The sequence below is a fragment of the Marmota marmota genome, unplaced genomic scaffold (genome assembly GCF_001458135.2).
Source record: "Marmota marmota marmota unplaced genomic scaffold, marMar, whole genome shotgun sequence".
Classification (NCBI taxonomy): Eukaryota; Metazoa; Chordata; class Mammalia; order Rodentia; family Sciuridae; genus Marmota; species Marmota marmota.
Genome location: NW_026000000.1, coordinates 4,752,396 through 4,773,089, shown reverse-complemented (window position 1 = coordinate 4,773,089; position 20,694 = coordinate 4,752,396). Strand labels below are relative to the sequence as shown.

Below are 20,694 nucleotides of genomic sequence, written 5' to 3'. Positions count from 1 at the left end.
CTCTCTGCAACAGGTGCTCAGGCCCCAAAGTGCAGCCCACAAGATCTCTGGAGAGGTTCCTGACTGTGAAGTAGAAAGGGAGGGAGTGAGTGAGATACAGTTTAGAGACTAATTTATAGACCAGGAATTGTGAGGTCTACAGCTGATATAAGGAGATAAGACCCGGAACCCACATCACACACACAGGTCCCAAAGGAGATCCTTGGGGTGCAGTCTCCCCACTGAGGGGGACCAACAAGTGCTATGCCTACTTCCAGGAGCTCCGCCCCCAAGACCAATCCTACTACCCAAGTAACTTTCATCCTGAGGATGGAGATACCAGCAAACAACACACAACCCCACCTACTGGATGAGAAGGGAAGCAGGAAAGATACTGAATTTCAGCAGAAACAATCTTTAATTTTCCTCTGAGAATTTTTTTCTCTCTCGCTTCTCCCACCCTCACATCCCCAACATTTGTGAAACCAAGCACTTTTCATGGATTAGTCTACTGAGGACTGGGATGTCTGAATAGTATATTACAGTTGCCTTCTATATTCTTTTACCTCCTATTTTTACAATTTTCCTAATTTCTCTTTCAGAGGATTCATCACTGATGTATAGAAATGCATTTGACTTACAGGAATTGACTTTATATCCTGCTACTTTGTGTCAGATTATGCCCGACTTCTTTAACAAGACTCCTAAAGTGCAGGAAATAAAATCAAGAATTAATGGGATGGAGTCAAACTGAAAAGCTTCTTCTCAGCAAAAGAATCAATCAACAAGGTAAATAGAGAGCCTACATTTTGAGAGCAAATTTTTGCCACAAGCATGACAGCTAGAGCACTAATCCCCAGGATACATAAAGAATTCAAAGAACTACACACACACACACACACACACACAAATCCAATCAATAAATGGGCCAAGGAAATGAACAGACACTTCTCAGAAGATGATATGTAATCAATCAACAAAATGTTCAATATCCTAGGAATTAGAGAAATGCAAATCAAAACTATTCTAAGATTTCATTTCATTCCAGTCAGAATGACTGCTATTAAGAATACAAACAATAATAAGTGTTGGCAAGGATATGGGGGAAAGGCACATTTATACATTGCTGGTGGGACTGCAAATTGGTGCAACCAATCTGGAAAGAGTATGGAGATTCCTTGGAAAACTTGGGATGGAACCATCATTTGACACAGCTATCCCACTCCTCGGACTATACCCAAAGGACTTAAAAACAGCATACTACAGTGATGCAGCAACATCAATGCTTATAGCAGCACAATTCACAATAGCTAAACTGTGGAACCAACCTAGATGTCTTTCAACAGATGAATGAATAAACTGTGGTATCTATACACAATGGAATATTACTCAGCATTAAAAGAGAATGAAATCATGGAATTTGCAGGTAAATGGATGGAGCTGGGGAATATCATGCTAAGTGAAGTAAGCAAATCCCCCAAAACCAAAGGCCAAATGATTTCTCTGATACATGGGTGCTGATCCATATGGGGGGGTGGGGAGAGGAGCATGGGAGGAATGGAGGAATTTTGGATAGGGCAAAGGGGAGGGAGGGGATGAGAGGGGTATGGGGGTAGGAAATATGGACAGTGAGATGGACATTATTATCCTCGGTACATGTATAAAGAACGAATGGTATGACTCTATTTTGTGTACAACCAGAGAAATGAAAATTTGTGCTCCATGTATGTACTATGAATTGAAAAGCATTCTGTCATGTATAACAAATTAGAATAAACAAATTAAAAAAATAAAACTATAAGACAAATTTGAAAGGTGGAAGAAAACAGAAAACAAGAGAAATATTTAAAATAACAGTGGCTGGTAATTTTCCAAAATTAATGACACCAAACTACCAATCAAGGAAGCTCAGAGGACACCAAACACCAAAATAAATAAATAAATAAAAATAAATTGACACATCATATTTGAACTGTAGAAAACAATACGAAAAAATTTTTTGAAAGAATGTAGTGAAAGAGCACTCATTATTTGCAGAGGAATAAGGATAAAATTAAAGCAGATTTCTTAGGAGAAACCAGGTAAATAAAACGTGGAGTGAAACACTTAAAGCACTGGGGCGGGGATGGGAATCCAGTAACCCAGATTCAGCAGTTATCCTTTAAAAGTGAAGGAGAAATTTTTCTTAAACAAAATCTGAAGGAATTCATCACCAGTAAACCTGTTCTGTGAGGAATGGGGATTTTTTCAGGCAGAATGAAAATGATGTAGATTAGAAGTTTGACTCTACATAAAGAAAGGCCTAAGAGAATAAACAAAGATAAACAAAATCTTTCATTTTCCTTAATTGACCTAAAAGACAACGGATTGTTAAAGTAGTAACATCAGCAATGTATTTGGTGCTTATGGCATTTGGTAAGTGAAGTGAGTAACATCAGTGTTATAAATCAACATTATCACCTGCACCACACTCAAAGACAGGCTTTGGTTACGTAAAAATATAAACTCTAGAGCAACCATCATTTTCTGTTCATTTGCTTGTTTTTTGAGATTGGGTCTTGCTGTTGCCTAACTGATCTTGAACCCTATGGGCTCAAGTGATCCTCCCTCTTCAGCCTCCCAAGTAATGAACCTTAGGCAACACAGGTAAGCAAGCCCACTTTATGCATTTTTAAAAAAGTTTAACTGGCAAACTAAGACATAAAACGGAATCATATAATGTCCACAGAGGAAGGCAGGAAAAAAGAGAGGTGGAAATAGAACAAATGTAACAAATGGAAAAGAATTATAATTGGTAGATATTCATTGAATTATGTCAACTGTCATTTTAATTTGAAAGGTCTCTCTGATGACGGGATCACTTAATTTCCTTCTAACTTATTCTCTTAGGAGATATGAAAGTATTTTAAAGTACTGGTAAGCAGAATATCAAATCAACAGTTTTGATTTGATCAAAGTAAGGTTTCTGACTATAGGGAGAAAAAGATAAGGATATCAATAAGAAATAATTCAACAATCATGTTTCCTAGTTAATTCAAAATCTGGTTGACAGGGCTGGGGATGTAGTTCAATAATAGAGCTCTTGCCTAGTATGTGCCAGGCCCTGGATTTGCTACTTAGCACTGCAAAAAGCAAAAAAAAAAAAAAAAAAAAAAAAAAAAAAAAGCAAAAAAAACCAATATACACACACAACAAAAACAAACCTGGTTGATTGACCTTTCATATAATGGTGATCAACTTAAGGATGGCATGCATTCTCATTTTATACATTTATGATGTTTTTAAAAAAACTATCAAACATCAATTTTGGTATGTGCTTGGGAGAAAAAAGAATTAGGAAACTGGCAAAATTTTCTCACATCATATAGTGTGAATTTTCCGCTACTCAGTCCATTAGTAAGTCATTCTGCTTCAATGTGCCACCACTGGCAGAAATTTCTCCTAAAGACTCCTATTGCAGAATTTATGAAAGCTCAAAAGTTTTGGTAGGGGAGGATGGGAACCTGAATTCCAATTGGATTTTCACCACTTTATCAGCTGCATGTTCCCGGACAAATTATTTCATGTATCTGTGTCATTTTTGTGGGCTCATCTGTAAAATGGGGAAAACCTACACCTTGTGGTTGTATGATACTAATATATGTTAAGTATCTAAGTTGTAAAATTAATAAAATGATGGAAGCTATTGTCTAGGGCTTTAGCTTAGCAAAAGAGTACTTGTGCTTATTCAGGCGGTCATTATCAAATGCACCACAATTTTCCAGAATATAAAGAAGTTTCTCTTAGTCTTTCCTGGAATATGCAGAGTAGAAGAACCACATGGTACATCAACTCATGCATCAGAACAGTTAGGCAATCAGCAAGTGAATGTCCTGGTAAATATATGATATGCAAAGTTATGAATTTTTAATATAATTATTTCAATAGTCTTTGGAAAAACATTCTCTTCTTAGCATGTGCCAATAGTTCATTTCTATTTACTCAACTTATTTTCCCTCTCAATATGGAGCACCTGGTCAACAGAGTTAAACACAGTCCCATCCTAGAGTTTTGCTGTTTGCCTTGAGAGCACATCATATTTCCTCTATCTGGCACACATGCTCAAAGTCCCATGCAAGAACATTCTACTGGTTTCACATCTCTAGCTTCCCAGAACACATCTTTCAACCAAGATAGGTTTCCACTGTTAACACCTTCCTCCTTCACATCAGAAATAATCATCGTTGGCTTTTTCTCTTTTTAAAGAGTTCTTTTCTATTACCATGGTTATCAATACTATCACCGTTTTTCACTTCAGATTTTCTTTTGCTTTCCATTTAAACTGGAAAAGCTGTATTAGTTCTAAGCTATAAGAAAAAATAAGTGAGTGGCTTAGTTGAGAATTAGAAAATTCAAAACTGTCAGAAAACAAAGGTGTACAGTGTGAATTCAACTTATCTGCAAGGTTTTTAAATATACTTTTTATATACCAATCTGTAGTGGTAACTAAAGAATACATTTTAAGGAATCACAAAGAAACTGATGATTACTAATGGCCCTGTGTTAAACTCAGTAAAGAAACCCCACCTTGTTATAATGACTTCGTTGTGATTTTGTGAAGAATGTGAAAACATTAGCAATAATAGACATTTATTTTAAGTATCAGTTTTTATTAAAAAGTGCATTTTGATTATGTACGATCTAGATAAGCTGTAAGATATCAGTATACTCTCTGGAATAATAACTTTACAAAGATTTAAAACAAACAAAATTTTAAAAGCCTTTTTATTTCCTTCACCATTATTGTTTTACAATACAAATATCACCTTGTGAATACACAAAAAAACCCTACAGAAGATAATTCTGTTGCACGTAAAATACAGAATGGATATAATATACTTCTTCATTCTTAAAAAACTATTTTGTTCTCCACATTGGCAAGTATAGAATAGAATACTTCCCCAAACATACATATGTTAGGAGTAAAACTTAGAGTTACATGCAGTTTCTGCACAAATATATTTTAAAGAAATAGATCTCTTTTTTGTTGTTCACCAACAAAATTATCATGAGAGTATGGATAACTAATTTGTAGCTTTCAAGTTTTAGATAAGTGATCATTTTCAAAGCTCTCTTTAAAAAAAAGATATTCATGGCTGTTTTCATTGAGTAGTTAAAATTGAACTACCAAAAAGACAATAAAATAATTTAAGTGGTACATGTCATTGTCACCTGCTCACAATGTGTGAACAGGCTTCGACTCTCTAATTAACACCCCCATTCTTTAATTCAAAGCAATTTTAAAACCATAAGCAGTCTTCTGATTTAATTTAGCTATAAATGCAAAATTTAGTAGTGTATACATACATTTATATTTTCATGGAATACTTTATTTTAAATAAAAACATTTAAGATCGCCTACTGACCATACAATCAAGACAAGAAAGGCACTAGAAACATAGACAAATTTCTCTCCCAAGAAGCATTTTTAAATTTTAACTCTCTTCTCTCTGACATGTAAAAATCTTTAAATTTGGTTTTCATAACATCATTTTGAAAAATAAAGTTAGGAAATACTTAGAAAATCACTTATTACAGAATCTTTTTTTTTTTTTTTTTTTTGCACTTTTTGACACACCGTCTCTGCTGATTTTACAAAACCCAAAGTTACCAAACCTCTCTGTGTCTGTCATTTTTATTTGAATATCGGTGCAACAGGTAGAAAGATTTCAGAATCGAACCCCATTCAGGTACTTAGAAACCTTCATAGAGACATTTGCTAGAAAATGGCTTACAGCCCAATCTTTGGGGCAAGAGATATGAAAAGTATGTTTTCCCAAGAAAATAATACGCTTTATTTCCAGATATGACTGGAAAGACCAGAACTTATGATATAAAAGCTTACATTTATGCTGTTGCATCATATACAAAGGAACGTGGTGGCTGCGGGTTATGTAAATCCCAAACTCATGAACAGGAAATGTGGACAGTGCATGATAGGTTAGATTTTCTTTATTGTTGTCCAACGCAGGTCCTTTGGAGAGAAAAAAAGATCACAGTGCTGACCAGGTAACTCAATAGGTTAAGTCAAGGTAACTCTTGAAAGATAACAGGGTCAGGGAGGTGTTTATTTTATGGCATCTTCTCTCATGGAGTTCTTAGCACTTCGGACAGTTCCTGTTTCCCCACTCAGCACAGCTGTTATGTGTCGTTCACCAACCGGCTGTATTTAACTTGCCTACCGAGGTGCACTACTGGCCAGGGGAAGGGCCAATGGTAAGATCGAGGTACAATTCCTTGGACATTCTTTTCAAAGTACTGAAATGGCCTGTACCACCACACCCTGGCCAGGAGGTTCATCTGGGAAGCTTCCTTTAGCACCTAAGATAACAAAGAAACACATTTTCACAATCTTTTACTTTAAATTCAAATGCTTCCTGTGTTCAAATTCATGAAGAACCTTGGACCTGCCCATGGCCACTCACACAACCCAGCTTCATCCTCTGATCACTATACTCTTCACATACCTGCCCATGGGCCCCTCCCAGCAGAAAACCAAATAACCCCAATACTAGCAGGGCAAGGAAAACATGGGGCTTGTTTGTTTCTTGGCCATTAATAAATACCTCAGTTAGCTTTTCTATGCTAAAAATGGAAAAACTTAATGAAATGTTAAGTATTAAACTGGTGATGGACCCAGAGTAATGAGAAGAGGGTAAGAGTGCAAATCTAGCAATGGGTGGACACAGATTCAGAAAATCTTTTTCATAGACAATGAGAGTATGGTACTTGTTTTAGAAGACATATTCTCCTGTGTCCTTATATTAAATACTTTTTCATCTTGATTCTCAAGAGGATCAATGTCACAAAAGACAGCACAATATTAGCTGACTACACTTTAAGAAACATTTTGCTGGGCTGGGGTTATAGCTCAACTGATAGAGCACTCGCCTAGTGTGTGAGGCACTAGGTTTGATCCTCAACACCACATAAAAGTGAAATAAAGGTATTGTATCCATCTACTATAAAAAATATATATATATTTTTAAAAGAAACATTTTGCTGGGTATGGTGTCACACTATCCCCAGCTACTTGGTAGGCTGAGGCTGAGGCTTGAGCCCAGGAGTTCAACACCAGCTTGGGCAACACAGCAAGACCCTGCCTAAAACAAAACCAAACCAGACCCAAACAAAAACAAGAAAAAAGAAAAGGATGCATAAGACATCTGTGGATTCTTTGCATTCCCTGCCCAAGCCAGCAGCACCTATCCAGGAACAACAAGATCTAACATCCAACAGGGGCAGGGAGGACTCACTTGCTGATTGGCCATAGTGTGATACCACCAGAAGAGTCTTGTGGTGATATAATATGCTACCACCACGTCCACAGTGTAGTGGTCATGCGCTAAGAGAATACAGAAGATTCCAACGACGCTGAGAAGCCAGCAAATCCAGTGGTACCACCAGAGTCGTCGAGGGGAATCTGAAAAAAGGAGAAATGTACAACAGTCCCATCATCCAAATAACACTCAAGAAGATACCCACCATACCTCTGCTACAATGCTTCTGAGTCTAATTACCTTAGGTCTTCCCTTCTGAAAACAGATCTCTTAGGATAGTAAATCTAGAGGCTTTCATTTTTATCTGTAACCAAGGTTAGAATGGAAATATTTTTACATAGTGATTTTACTACCAGCAGTAGTAATTCAGATTTGATTATTACTTGACTGATATAATCAATGCAGTTTAAAAGAGTAGTTTAATCAAGGATGGGTTAATGCATTATGCTTCTCCCTTTAAAATATTACTCACTGACATTTTAGCCCAATTTACCTGTAGCTAATTTGGGGTTAATGCTCTTTACAAAAATCAGTATCTATTGATCCATACATCTCCATACATGAACTAAGCGATCATAACCAATACAACTGTCTTATTTGCTTTTCAAGTTCCATAATTGTACAACTCATCTGAAAGTCTCTGAGGTTTCCATTTCTCAATACAAACAGAAGAAGAATTAAATGCCTGGGAACTCTCATCCAAAAGCCTCTGAAAGGTAGGAATATGTCAGAAAAATGCTTTTCTCTACCTTCATTTGGGGAGTCACCTGAGGGAAATATTGAAGTCTCTACTAGTACAGGCCTACCTCTCTATCTTGCATTCTCAGTGGGTACGGATTCAGAGGCTCTGGAATTTTAGGCAAAAATTTTGAATGTAGCTTCCCCACACCAGAGGAGAAGTACAGGCTTTTATTGGATTCTTAAGAGGTCCAGGAAGTAGTCATTCATGTCATTAATTCAACCACTATACATGGGGCATCTGCCAGATGCCAGGGACAGGCACTGCTCTGGTTACCAGGATCAATGGGCAGAGATGGGAAAGGGCCTGCCCTCATGAGGAGACACTTCCTAGGAGGGAAGAGAGACCAGAGGCTATGATTATAATAACTAAATTTCATACTATATTAGAAGATATTAAAGGCTCTGGAGAAATTTAAAGGTGAGCAAGATAAGGGGTCAGAAGAAGGTGGAGTGAAGGGCAGATTACAACTTTAAAGTGGTAGTTATGGCAGGGATATATTTCAGTAATACTTGTACTTGGTACCTTAACAATACAACAACAAATAATAGCTACAATTTATTCTCTGTGTAACTCTATTAGTATTAGTATCCAAGTACATCATTCTTGGATGAGGAAACTAAGACTCAGAGTCTAAGTTGCAGATTTTTCACAGGGTCACAGAGCTGGCACATGGTAACACCAGGATTCAAAATCAAGAGGTCTATGACACAAGGCCTCTGCATTTCCTAGTATGGCACAATGCTTTATTGCTGAAATAAGCTTTGACAGCATTAAAAGATTTCAGTATTAGCCAGCAGAGGGCAGGAATCCCTTCCTCAGGGCTGTCAGCATCTGGCCTCTAAGGTTTCCATTTTCCACACCTGGTTATTACCCAATACCAAAGGCTGCTTCACATCCACTGAATTCTCAATAGAACTGCTAGAATTCACTATTTGTGACTGCATACTAAATACAAGTAGAGGAACATCAATTCTCCCTTTCTTTCTCCAGTACTCCCTTACCTTAGTTTTCAAAACCAGAACAAAACTTTAACCAAGCTCACCACCTCTGTCCTCTACACTCATAATCTATACTGTTATGTGTTATCTGTTGACTCTTTTTATTAATGTCTCTCAGTACCTTCTGCTTCTTTCCATCCCCAAAGCCACCATGGTAGTTCAAGGTACCGCCATTTTTTTCCTTGATTCTAACAACAATCAACCAACTTTTCTCCTGGTCTCCATTCTAATCCCTCTCTGGTCCATCTTACAACCTGCTGCCAAGAGTGGTTTCTCCTTCTCTGAAGGACACAGGAGATGGTACTGCTCCATTGTTCCGACCCCTTGATAGACACCCATCTCCATCAGATGGAAGTTCAGATTCCTTATTGTGGCTTAGGGCACCCTCCACAATCTGTTTACTACTTACCTATCCCTACTCATTTCTCATTATTGCTCTCACTGAAAACTCCAGTCACATTAATTCCCAGAGAGGACAACAATGCTCCCAATACACCTCCAGATTGCAATGTACATCCCACCTCTGTGAAACCATGGCAGTCTGATTTTACTTTTTGCCTTTCATGGAAACGCCTGTATAATGCTCATTAGATTGCTTTTAGCAGTAAAATTCTGAGTATCACTGAATTTCCCCCACACCCCCATTCTGTTACTAGGGATTAAACCCAGGGCATGTACCACTAAACTGTATTTCCAGTCCTTTATTTAATTTTTTTTTTTTAAATTTTGAGACAGGGTCTTTGTAAGTTGCCGTGGTGGGCCTCAAAATAGTGATTTTCCTGCCTTGGCCTCCTGAGTCATTGAAATTACAGGCATGAGCCACTATGCCAAGCTAAGTACCACTAAATTTCCTCTAAGTAGAGAACTGAATAAATAAACGGTTCACTTATAGTACTGAAATACTAATAGCAATTAAAATGAATGAACTCATGTCTCAAAAACAAAATTTGAGAGTAAAAGATGGTAGAGGAATATATATATAGCATGGAACCATTTATATAAAATTTTAAAACCATGAAACCCAATTCTCAAATACAAAAATAAGCTTAGAAATGATGCAGGAAAATGAGAGAAGGAAAGGATTTAATCACATATTATCATTTTATTTCTTTTGAAAAAGGTAATCTGAAGCAAATAAGGCAAAATTCTAGATGCTAAATTTGAGCAGCATATGGGGTTATCTATAATGTTAATTTGTTAGTTTTACAAGTACTAATATTATTAACATTTATTTATGGCAGTACCGGGGGTTGAATCCAGGGCTTTGCACATGCTAGGCAAGAGCTCTACCACTGAGCTATACCCAGCCCTTTATATTTTATTTTGAAACAGAATCTTGCTTCTTGGCTGAGGCCAGCCTTGAACTTGCAATCTTCCTGCCTCTGCCCCCTAAGTAACTGGGATTACATGTATGTGCCATCATGTCTGGCTTTGTTTCACAATAGAATGTTTTAAGTATGCTTCCTAAAGGAAATGTCCCATTTAGTGTCCGCCTCATCCCTAAGCCCATGGCCTGAGGGCAGAGAATCCTCTTACCCACCACTGTACCTTCAGCACGTGGCACAGTGTCAAGTGCTTGAAAACATAACTACAAAGTCAATACATGAGCTTCTATCATCTAACCAGGCCCGATGCTGGATTTCTGTGTCCTTATGAAATTTCTGGTTCCTTAAAGAGCTGTACCACTGATCATAACACACCCTGTACACTGTGCTGGAAACTGCCTCTACCCCATAACTACACTGAAATGCGGAAAACAAGACATCTTGCAAGAAGCACATTTATGTCCTTCCACATATTCCCTTTGGGTGCCAGCTGCATTCCAGGCATGGTGATGAGATGAAGCCACCACCCTCCTAAAGCCTCCAGTCTTCCTTCAGCAGCCCTTCCACAAAACATGATTTTTCAAAGGACCAGAGACCTTGGAAAATGGCAGGTAAGGAAACTGTGATGGATGGTTGTGTTAGACTTACACTCTTTGATAAATAAGTAGGTGAGTGTTAGCATGACCGTGTGGCCGCTGTACAGATAGTCCCCACACATGTTGTGAGAGCCAGTGATGGACAAACCACCTCCAGCAATGAGCTTCATTATTCTCCTCAATTGGGCTTCCCAGTCTCCAAAAAGCTGGCAGGAGAGAAGAAAACAAGATTATTAGCCACATAAAAGTGTGCTATGTTTACTATCTATATCCAGAGTTAGGGTTTGGGCTGGGAATATAGCTCAGTTGGCAGAGTGCTTGCCTCACATGCACAAGGCCATGGGTTCAAGCACCACCAAACAAACAAACCACAGAATTAGGGTTTATTAAGACACACAAAATCCACACCATGAAATTTAGCCTCTCAACATTTACCATTCCATAGGCAGCACCCGAAGAAAGTTCAGTTCTATAGATGAAGCATTTGGCTTTGAAACTTTTGGATGTTTTACAGCACATTTCAATAAATGTTTACCAAATTTAAATAATTTTATCAGAGAAAAATCAGTGGACCTACTTACAAAAACTGCTGTTTTGGAAGAAGAAAATTTTAGAGATGTATTTTTGCTATGCTTGGCCTGGGAGGACAACTATTCTACTAACTTAGCAAAAGCAGCAGGAGGCTGGGATAGTCACTGCATCAAACAAGGGACTCTGCAGAATGTGTCTTCAATCTTCTGAAAGTATGTGGGTAGCACTATATGCCTTCACTTTTAATAGGAGTGAAAAAGTTTATAAATTAATCTACCTGCATATGATGCAAGACTGGGCTGGATACTAAAGTAATTAAATGGACTTAACAACTCACTTGTTGCAACTTGGATTTGTTCCTTCAAACACGATGTTCAACTGTCTATATTTTAAGCTTGTCAGCACCTGTTTAAATTCTTGTTGGCCAATTTGATCACCAAGGTCTTTTTTCAACAATTAACTGATAATATTCCAGGCTTTGGGAGACACGTTTCATTATAATTTTCCTTTATAAAAAGTCTTTAATATTTCTAGTTAAGGATGGCAGGCTGCACAGATCACATGAAGGATAAATGTTTCCCAGTTCAGAGATCCTTGAAGGCTCCACACAACAGAAGACAGACCTGTATCACAAGATGGCATCACAGAACTTCAAAAACAGGGAGGAAGAAGAGATGCTAAAGTCTCCAGAGATTAAAGAAAACAAGCTTTATATGAAGGATCACTAGAATCAGACTTTTAAAAGCAACAATGGGAAACCGAAGGCTTTTGAAAAAATGCCTTCAGATTCTTATGAAAAGTGATTTCTAACTTAGAATTCTATACCAGTACATATTACAATCAAGCATAAACTAAAGGATAAACTAAAGCCTTTTTTATATTCATAAGATTTTAAAATATTGCCCACCTATAAACTCTTTTCCAGGAATTACAGAGGATATGCTCCACAAAGTGAGTAACATGGAGGAAAGGAAGAAACAGGTCTGGCCAGGTTGCCAGCAAAGGGAAAACAGAACCTTGCTGTAGCTCCCTAGAAAGGGACCAGCCGAGGGGCTCTGGAGAGACGACTTCCAGGAGATGAGACTAACAGAACACTCCAATGCCTCTGACCAAACTGAGGAGAGTCAACTTCGAGATGAATAAGCACAAGGAAAAATCATGAAAGCAAAACAGCAATTACTTACTCTCCAGGGAAAAGAAAATTGTGCAGAAAAAGAAAACTATTGGAAACCACATGGCTTAGCTGTGAGTAGCACTTCCAGAACTCTGATAATATAGGCCCTAAATATTGAGCTAAACAGACGATAGAGAACTGCAGAGGGAAGGCAGGACAAGAAGCTTGAAGGTGTGATGTGGGGATGGGCAGAGATGGAGGAAGTAAGGACAAGGCACAGGACAGGAAAGCCTGGCCTTCCACAGCAGGAAGTCAGTAAAAGGGAAAGTCTGCATCCAAAAGTCACAGAGCAGAAATGTTCCCTCAACACTTAGAGACCCAGGAGTAAACATATTTAAAAAATCTGTAAAAAGAATTAAAGATGGGGCAGTAAATACCACAAAATTCAGACCAAAGAGCTAAAATGAAGGGGAAAAGTAGCCAGAATTGGGTTAGGGTCAAGTCATCATTGTGTCTCAGAACAAATTTGATAGAACATTTTTAAAATTGCATAATTATACAAACATGATACAGTTTTCTAAAATCTCAAATTAAAAGTTTGGTTTAGTTCTGTCATAACAACGGATAATATGTAGAAGAAAGTTACATCAAAAAAAAATTGGATATATCTCCTCATTTTAGACTATTTCAAATGATCCTCCCTAACTCCCTCTGTGTTAAAACTATAATCACATTACCAAGGTGGCTTCTCCTCATAATGTACCCCCTCATTTTAGCAAGCAAATCTTCACAGGAGACTGTATGTGTTGGGGGAGAGGAAGAGAAGTAACGAAGTTAACGTGGCACGGAGGAAAACAGGAAAAATAAATAAATCAATGCTGTACTTCTTACAGGTGTCCTTAAAATCCTTAAGCCTTCTTTTTAAAATATTTTCCCATGTTAGCCAAACACGGAAAGCCTCTTCAAGTCTAGTGGGGAAAGGGAAAAGAGGACGGATGTTTACAATGATCTAAAATACTTAATTATGTTTAAAAAAGCAAAGTACAAGACAAATTACAAAACTGCAGCAGAGACAAGTTAATGTTTTTTATCATGTACACAGCACATAGAAATTAAGTAAAATGAGGCCAACTCAGCAAACAGAATTTATTCAAGGACAAAGGATGTGACCAGATAGAGGCACAAACTGTCAAACAAATAGAAATAAAAATTAACCTGATAGGAGCTCATGTCTTCCCAGGTCAAGTTAGCACAGCCTTAAACCAAGGAACATGCTGGTGTTGGGGAGGAGTTGAGAGAGCAGTGGCTCTTCACATGGCCAAGCCTGCAAGAGCAGGCCAAATCACTCTGTGTTAACATCACGACTCTCCCAGTGACCTACTCTGTGACCCTGGGTGGCTGAACCATCCTGAGCCTTCATAATATCATCTAGTTTATGACCACTGGCAAAAATCCTCTGTAAAGATCACCATAGTTTACCAGCAATTTCCATGGCCATAACCTCTGAGCCCATTTTGCTTCTGGGAGTCTATCTTAAAGAAATGACCCCAAATATGAAGAAAAGCTTTTTGCACAAACATCTCATTGTAACAAGCTGCAAAATGGAAACAACATTTGTGAGGACTGTCAAATAGCTCCCTTGCTGTCCAAGGTCTGGTTCAGGGGCAGTATTGGCCAAGATGGGGAGTCTAACTTGAGTAAGTAAACTGTCAGAGCTGGACCTACTGACCCAAAAGCTGAGGTGATGCAGATGTGCATGAAAGTATGAGAAGAACTGAACCAGGCTGACTGCTTAGTAAATTATTAAAAAATAAGTTTCCGATAACTGTGTAGGACAGCAATGGCGTAAGCATTTTCCCATATTAAGAGGGGGAAAACAAAATAAAATGGTAAAATTCTATGTGTTCAAATAACTATGTCCAGACAAAGTCTAGACATGCCACATTCTGAATGTTCACAGGTCACAAGGAAATGGGGAGGGTTTCTCCCAGTCTCTGTCCCAGAATGGCTTTTCTTCTCCCTGGGCCAGAGAGAAAGGGATTCTGTTGAAGCTCTGCCTGCAGGGAATACAGTTCTAGGATTTGTGTTGCCTTTAAGTCCAGGCAGGTCAGTACATGGAGAGACAAACAGGAAACCTGGATCCCCCATCCTTTACATTTTGGTTTCACTCCCCAATCTGCCAGCTAATATTTACTTTTGAGTCTCAAGTAGCTGCTACAAACATTCCACAGTATTTTTTGACTGCATCCAGTGGGAAAGAGGATGGAATATGCTTATTATTCAACAGTAACTAGAACTGGAGCTTCCCTATGAGTGGGCTTCTGAATGTGCACTGTTGAAAGCAGAGATTATCTGGAGGACGCTCACATAAAAACCTACAGAGGACACTATAAAATTTTATCATGAAAGCCTCATATCTGTGAAATATGGTCTCTCAGGGTTATAGAAAATCAGTTTTCAGTAAAAATAAAGCCACTTTCTTCAAATTCTAATGAATAACCAAGAAATGAAATGAAGTGGGCAAATTACTTAATACCAAAATACAGAAACTGAGAACAGGAGGAGGAGGGAAAGGCCTCCAAATGAGGCAAGGCATCAAATACACTGAAGCCCAGCAAGCCTTTGCTTATTAAAAAATGCGTCTCCCAGGTATTGTTTTCAATCGATGAAAAAACTGGTGATCGTCTGTTCTCATTCAGTCGGCAGGAGACCCAGGGCACTGGCTTTTTTCTGACTCATCTAAAGAGCAGGAGCAGTCACTGAGCTTCAGTGCCCTAACTGGGAGGAAGGGGAGAGCCTGCCACTAAAACATCAAATGATGCTGCACGAATCATCAGTTTTAACATAACTGATGAAGGGCTGGAAGTGAGGGCTAAGGAGCAGAAATGCTATTAAAATAATCCTTGACCTTTTACTAATGCTTCATCTTGGAGCAGCCCAGAAGAGGCACTTAGAGATATATCTAGGACTGAAATCCAAGTTCTCTGACTCCTTATGTGCACGCCACATACCTTATAATAATATTTCAGTCAACAACGGACTGAATGGACGACAGCGGTCCCATAAGACTACACTGGAGCTGAAGAGTTCCTATCGCCTAGTGACACTGCAGCCATTGTAGACTGTAGTGTCAGGGTGCAGCTTGTTACTTCTTTACTGTTTGTGGTGATGCTTTTGAAAACCTACTGTCCACCAGCTATGTAACAGCACAGCACATACAACCATATACACAGTCTAACACTTGTTAATGATAGTAACAACTGTTATCACTTTATTTTTGTTATTTTAGAGTGCAGTCCTTCTATTTTTACAAAAAAAAAAAGTTTACTGTAAAACAGACTCAGGCAGGTCCTTCAGGGGGCAAAGGAACTACTATCACAGAAGATGACAGCTCCATGTGTTATTGACCCTGAACACCTTCCAATGGGACAAGATGTGGAGGTGGGAGACAGTGGTACTGATCCTGACCCTGTATAGCCACAGTTATAGCATGTTTTTGACTTAGTTTTCAACAAAAAAGTTCAAAAAGTTAACCAAATAAAAATTTAATATAGAAAATGGCTTACAGAATAAGAATATGCAGAAAGAAAATATTTTTGTACAGCTGTATAGTGTTTGCATTTTAAGCTAAGTGTTATTACAAAGAGTTCCAAATGGTAAAAATAATTAAAAAGTTTATAAAGTAAAAGAGTTACATTAAGTTAAGGTTAATTTATTATTGAAGAAGCCACTCGCTCACCCAGAGCAATGTGAGGTCCTGCAAGATCCACTTATGATAAGTGTCCTACACAGGTGTGCCATTTTTCTTTTATACCACACATTTTTACCTTTTTAATTTTACATATGCAAATACTGATAATTGTGTTATAGTTGCCTTTTATTATTTGGTAGTAACATAGTCTAGGAGCAATAAGAGGCTATACCATATAGCCCAGCTAAGTAGTAGGCTACCCCATTTAGGATTGTGTAACACACTTCATGATGTTTGCACAATGATGAAATTGCCTAACCACTCATATTTCAGAACATATCCTGTCATTAAGTAACTACATTATTCACAAAATTGTATGTTACCTTGTGTACTTACAGTCTTTCACAAAATTAGATACACAGGAAATAGAAACACAGTGACTTTTCTTTTGCAGCCTAGATATCATATAGAAATATGCTATCCATACCACAGTGCAATGGCCAGGAACTGCCAAGCATTCCTCAAAGCATTCATTCATCCAATCATTTGCTCAAGGAATCTACCTACCAGGGGAAATTATTTTATACTGTACCTGAAGGATAGTCCTCCCCACAAACAGAAAATGCATTATTATCCATGAAACATACAGAAAAAGCTACTTCTTAGATACTCAGGCAAGGAATTAAAACAGCAGGGCCTGAAAGAGGATGGGTAAAATTCTTGCCAATCCATATCCACAGCAGCCTGCAACAGAGACTGGGCAAGATGTATTGCTGTCTCTTTCAGCACCAACTCCCAAAGAACTACGCTTAAAACAACCAAATATGCCCTTTCCAAATTTCAACTGGCATAAAGCCTTCCTAACCAGTGATAGGTACTTAAGAATCAATGTAAGTTATGGAAATGCCCTTGAACATGACCTTGAAGCTGTCACTGGGAAGACAGTGTGCTTGAAATCGTGATAAATATTTTAGATTTTACAGCAGCAGGGTGTGACTCAAAGCTGCCCCTCATTTCCCCTGCCTTGTTTTACTATTATCTAGTTGCACAGTTAAAAAAAAAAAAAGATATATAGTAGGGTGTTTTTATAAAATAAAAATTTTATTTGTAGACAGTTTCCAAACTTCTACCACAGTTTTCCTGTCAATTATCTCACTAACCCCTCCCAGTCAGATGTTAGTGCAGATGTTATGATGTTCCTCTTACAGATGAGAAAGTATATGGAGAGGCTTCTGATCAGTATGGGAGGACACAGTGTCTCACTTCTGATCAAACAATGTCATTTTTAGGCCCCTGGAAAGAGCTAGCTAGTGCTACAAACACCTTGAGAAACGACAAGGACAATGTCCAAGGCTGAACAGTGTTTCTCAGTTCACTTTTTTGTTGCTGCTGTTCAATAAAATTGGAGCATCTTACCTTTGTTTGCTTTCTTAAACAAGGTGTTCTCAATTTGATTTAAACTTTCCTTGCTTTATATCATGCTATGTTGGTCTCCAAGTTCACTTTCATAGGAACACTACCAAGCATGAATGCAACTTCAAACTCTATTGTTAGGCTAACCACATAGGTGACTCTGGAAAAAACATTTTCCTCATTCTGGCCTCAGTTTTCTCATTTGCAGAATGGCAAAACAACATATTCTCATCCTTAAGTCCTACCTGTCAAAGTAAGATTAATATCTGTCTGCAAAAATAACCTCTGAAATATTGCCATATAGATTGAAGGCAACATCACTATTACCAAGTTAGGTCAATCTTCTAGAGGGGTTCTTAAGTGAAAACCCAATGCCTGCCAACCAGCAAGTCAAACTGGGATGAGTCTCCTTAAACATGCAGCCCTGCAGGATACCTCTCAGTTATCAGCTCTTGAACACTCAAGAGACTTTCCTGAATTCTTCTTTCCTATGGTAACTGTTCCATTTCCTGAAAAGATGTGGTTTCATCCACAAATGTTATGCCTGCCACAACTGTCGGGCAGTAGCGATTTCACTGTGTACTCCTCTTTCAACTCATGTACACATGACAACTTTTTAGAAGACTTCTTCCTCCACTCAGCTATGAAGAATTTGGCTCACTGTACTTTTCCATTCTGAAATGTACTCATCAATTCCTATACTAGGCAGGCATTTTGAAGGGATGGGAATCTCTAAGTAATTATGAGCAAAAGAACACAAATACTCAACTAGTCTCTCTTTCCCTTATCAAAAATTCTTAAAATATTTTATGGCCTCTAATAAAGAAACTTATCAAAAGCTTTATAAAATCTTCAGTAAAAATCAACTATGAATTTCCATTACCCATATTCTTATTTACTATAGGAAAGGTTCTCTATAAATGTTTGTTCAGGAAATAAGCAACTTGCTTGTTTATCAAAGGAAATCATACCAACCATGTGCTTGCCTTGCAATCTAGGAGAGTGTTATCTTGCCTTCAGTCAAAAAACCATCATGTTGGGCTGGGGCTGTCGCTCAGCGGCAGAGCCCTTGCCTAGCACGTGTGAGGCACTGGGTTCGATCCTTAGCACCACATAAAAATAAACAAATAAAATAAAGGCATGCTGTCTATCTATAACTACAAAAAAGTTTAAAAAACCATAATGTAAAAATGCATATATTAAATGCTAAACACAAGGGGCAGAACTGATAAATATATAGACAGCATAGTCAGAATTATGAGGGAAAATATGCATATGCATAAATAAAGGACTAATGTACTGAAATTTTAATAGTCAATAAGGCTATGAATGCTTTTTTAAAAAGTTCCCTATTTTTTGCATTGTTTCAATGTATCTACAATGAAAGAACAATTTATTTAAGGTAATATAATTTTTACAAGAGAGACAGATAGATAGATGTATGATTTGGTACACTGCCATCTTTCTTATTTCTAAAAAAAGAACAGTAGCACCGAGAGAAAAGGGAGAGTAAAGAACATTGGGGGGTGGGACAGTTACTGAAAATTATACGCAAGAAACTGGGAAAAATGAGAACAAAAAGGAAAATTATACTGACAAGAAACTGGGAGATACAGAGACTATTAGATAAAATCCAATATAGTGTTTAAGTTCCACACAATTCAACAGGAAATCAAAGTAATTTTGGTAATGAAACCAACCATATTCTGAAGTCCTAATTAAGATCTGCAGGAAGGGACTGAGGTTGTGGCTCAGTGGTAGAGTGTTTGCCTGCTATGTGTGAGACACTGGGTTCAATCCTCAGTACCACATAAAAATAAAAAAATAAAGGTATTGTGTTCACCTACAACTAAAAAATACATATTAAAAAAAGATCAGCAGGAAGCTTATCAGATTATCAAAGTTTGTCAGCATGAAGGGCACTTAGAATACTCTGCTATCTGAGAAAGTAAGAAAGACGTAAAGAAGATCCTAAAATTCTAAAGAATAGAAGGTACTAGGGAACAAGAAACTGACCAAATTATGTTGTTCTATTGTGTGCATGTATAAATAAGTAACAACAAACCCTGCTATTATGTAAAAGTATAACATATCAATAAAAATAAAATAAACTAAAAAATATATCTCAAACAGCAGAGAGTCTACTACTTTGTGAGACTAAACTGGTGCCAGATAAGGGACCACTAGGCTGGTGATGACTTCTATGCAGCTTAAGTCCCAGCTCAGCAGCAAGTTGAAGGAGGAACTCTGACCTTTCTCATCTGTGCACTGAGACAAGCTAACAATGCAGAGAAGAAAACGAAGGTATTTTTGCTATTTCATTTGCTCCAGTTTTCAATCAGCCTCAGATGCCATCCAAACATGACCCTTGTCCAAAAGTGGGATCTGTGCTGGGGGCGGAACTAAAAAGCATGTCTTTCATGTTTAAAAGAATCATTTCACTGAAAATTCCATGCCACATTAATGCATCAGCTAGCTAAGTGCCTTTGCTGTAATCTTTCTTTTCAAAGTTTTTCAAATCTAAGGCCACCACAGAAGTCACAAGACACACCTTACCTTAATGCTTAGACACTATTAGATTAGACACAATCAACACACACCTTACCTTAATGCTTAGACACTATTAGATTAACTCATCTAATAACTAAACAAGAGTGGAAAGCAGTGTCAGTATTTCTTCTCTTCCATTAGCATTAGGTTGTCTCTGTATCTGGGGACCAAGGTACAGCTTTTTCTTTTAAGATTGCTAAACTGTGGGTTGTGATAGTGCATGCCTATAATCCCAGCAGCTTGGGAAGCCGAGGCAGGAGGATCGCAAAGTTCAAAGCCAGTCTCAGCTATTCAGAGAGACCCTATCTCAAAATCAAACATTTTAAAAAGGTCTGGGGATGTGGCTCAATATTTCAGTACTCCTGGGTTCAATTCCTGGTGTGTGTGTGTGTGTGTGTGTTTGTTTTTATATATATATATATATATATATATATAT

At 37.9% G+C, this 20,694-nt stretch overlaps 1 protein-coding gene across 15 annotated transcripts in view; it reads right to left on the bottom strand.

The window, feature by feature from the left end:
- Nucleotides 1-4,726: 4,726 nt before the first annotated feature.
- The window catches only part of Sgms1 (sphingomyelin synthase 1), a 289,949-nt gene continuing 273,981 nt past the window's right edge, over nucleotides 4,727-20,694 (bottom strand). For all 15 annotated transcript variants that reach the window (XM_048807437.1, XM_048807436.1, XM_048807435.1 and 12 more), the window contains 3 exons: nucleotides 11,012-11,165; nucleotides 7,275-7,441; nucleotides 4,727-6,339 (listed from right to left, as the gene is read on the bottom strand). In XM_048807437.1, the coding sequence (XP_048663394.1) occupies nucleotides 6,160-6,339; nucleotides 7,275-7,441; nucleotides 11,012-11,165 (501 nt within the window). In that variant the 3' untranslated portion in view covers nucleotides 4,727-6,159. The remainder of the gene's footprint in view (nucleotides 6,340-7,274; nucleotides 7,442-11,011; nucleotides 11,166-20,694) is intronic.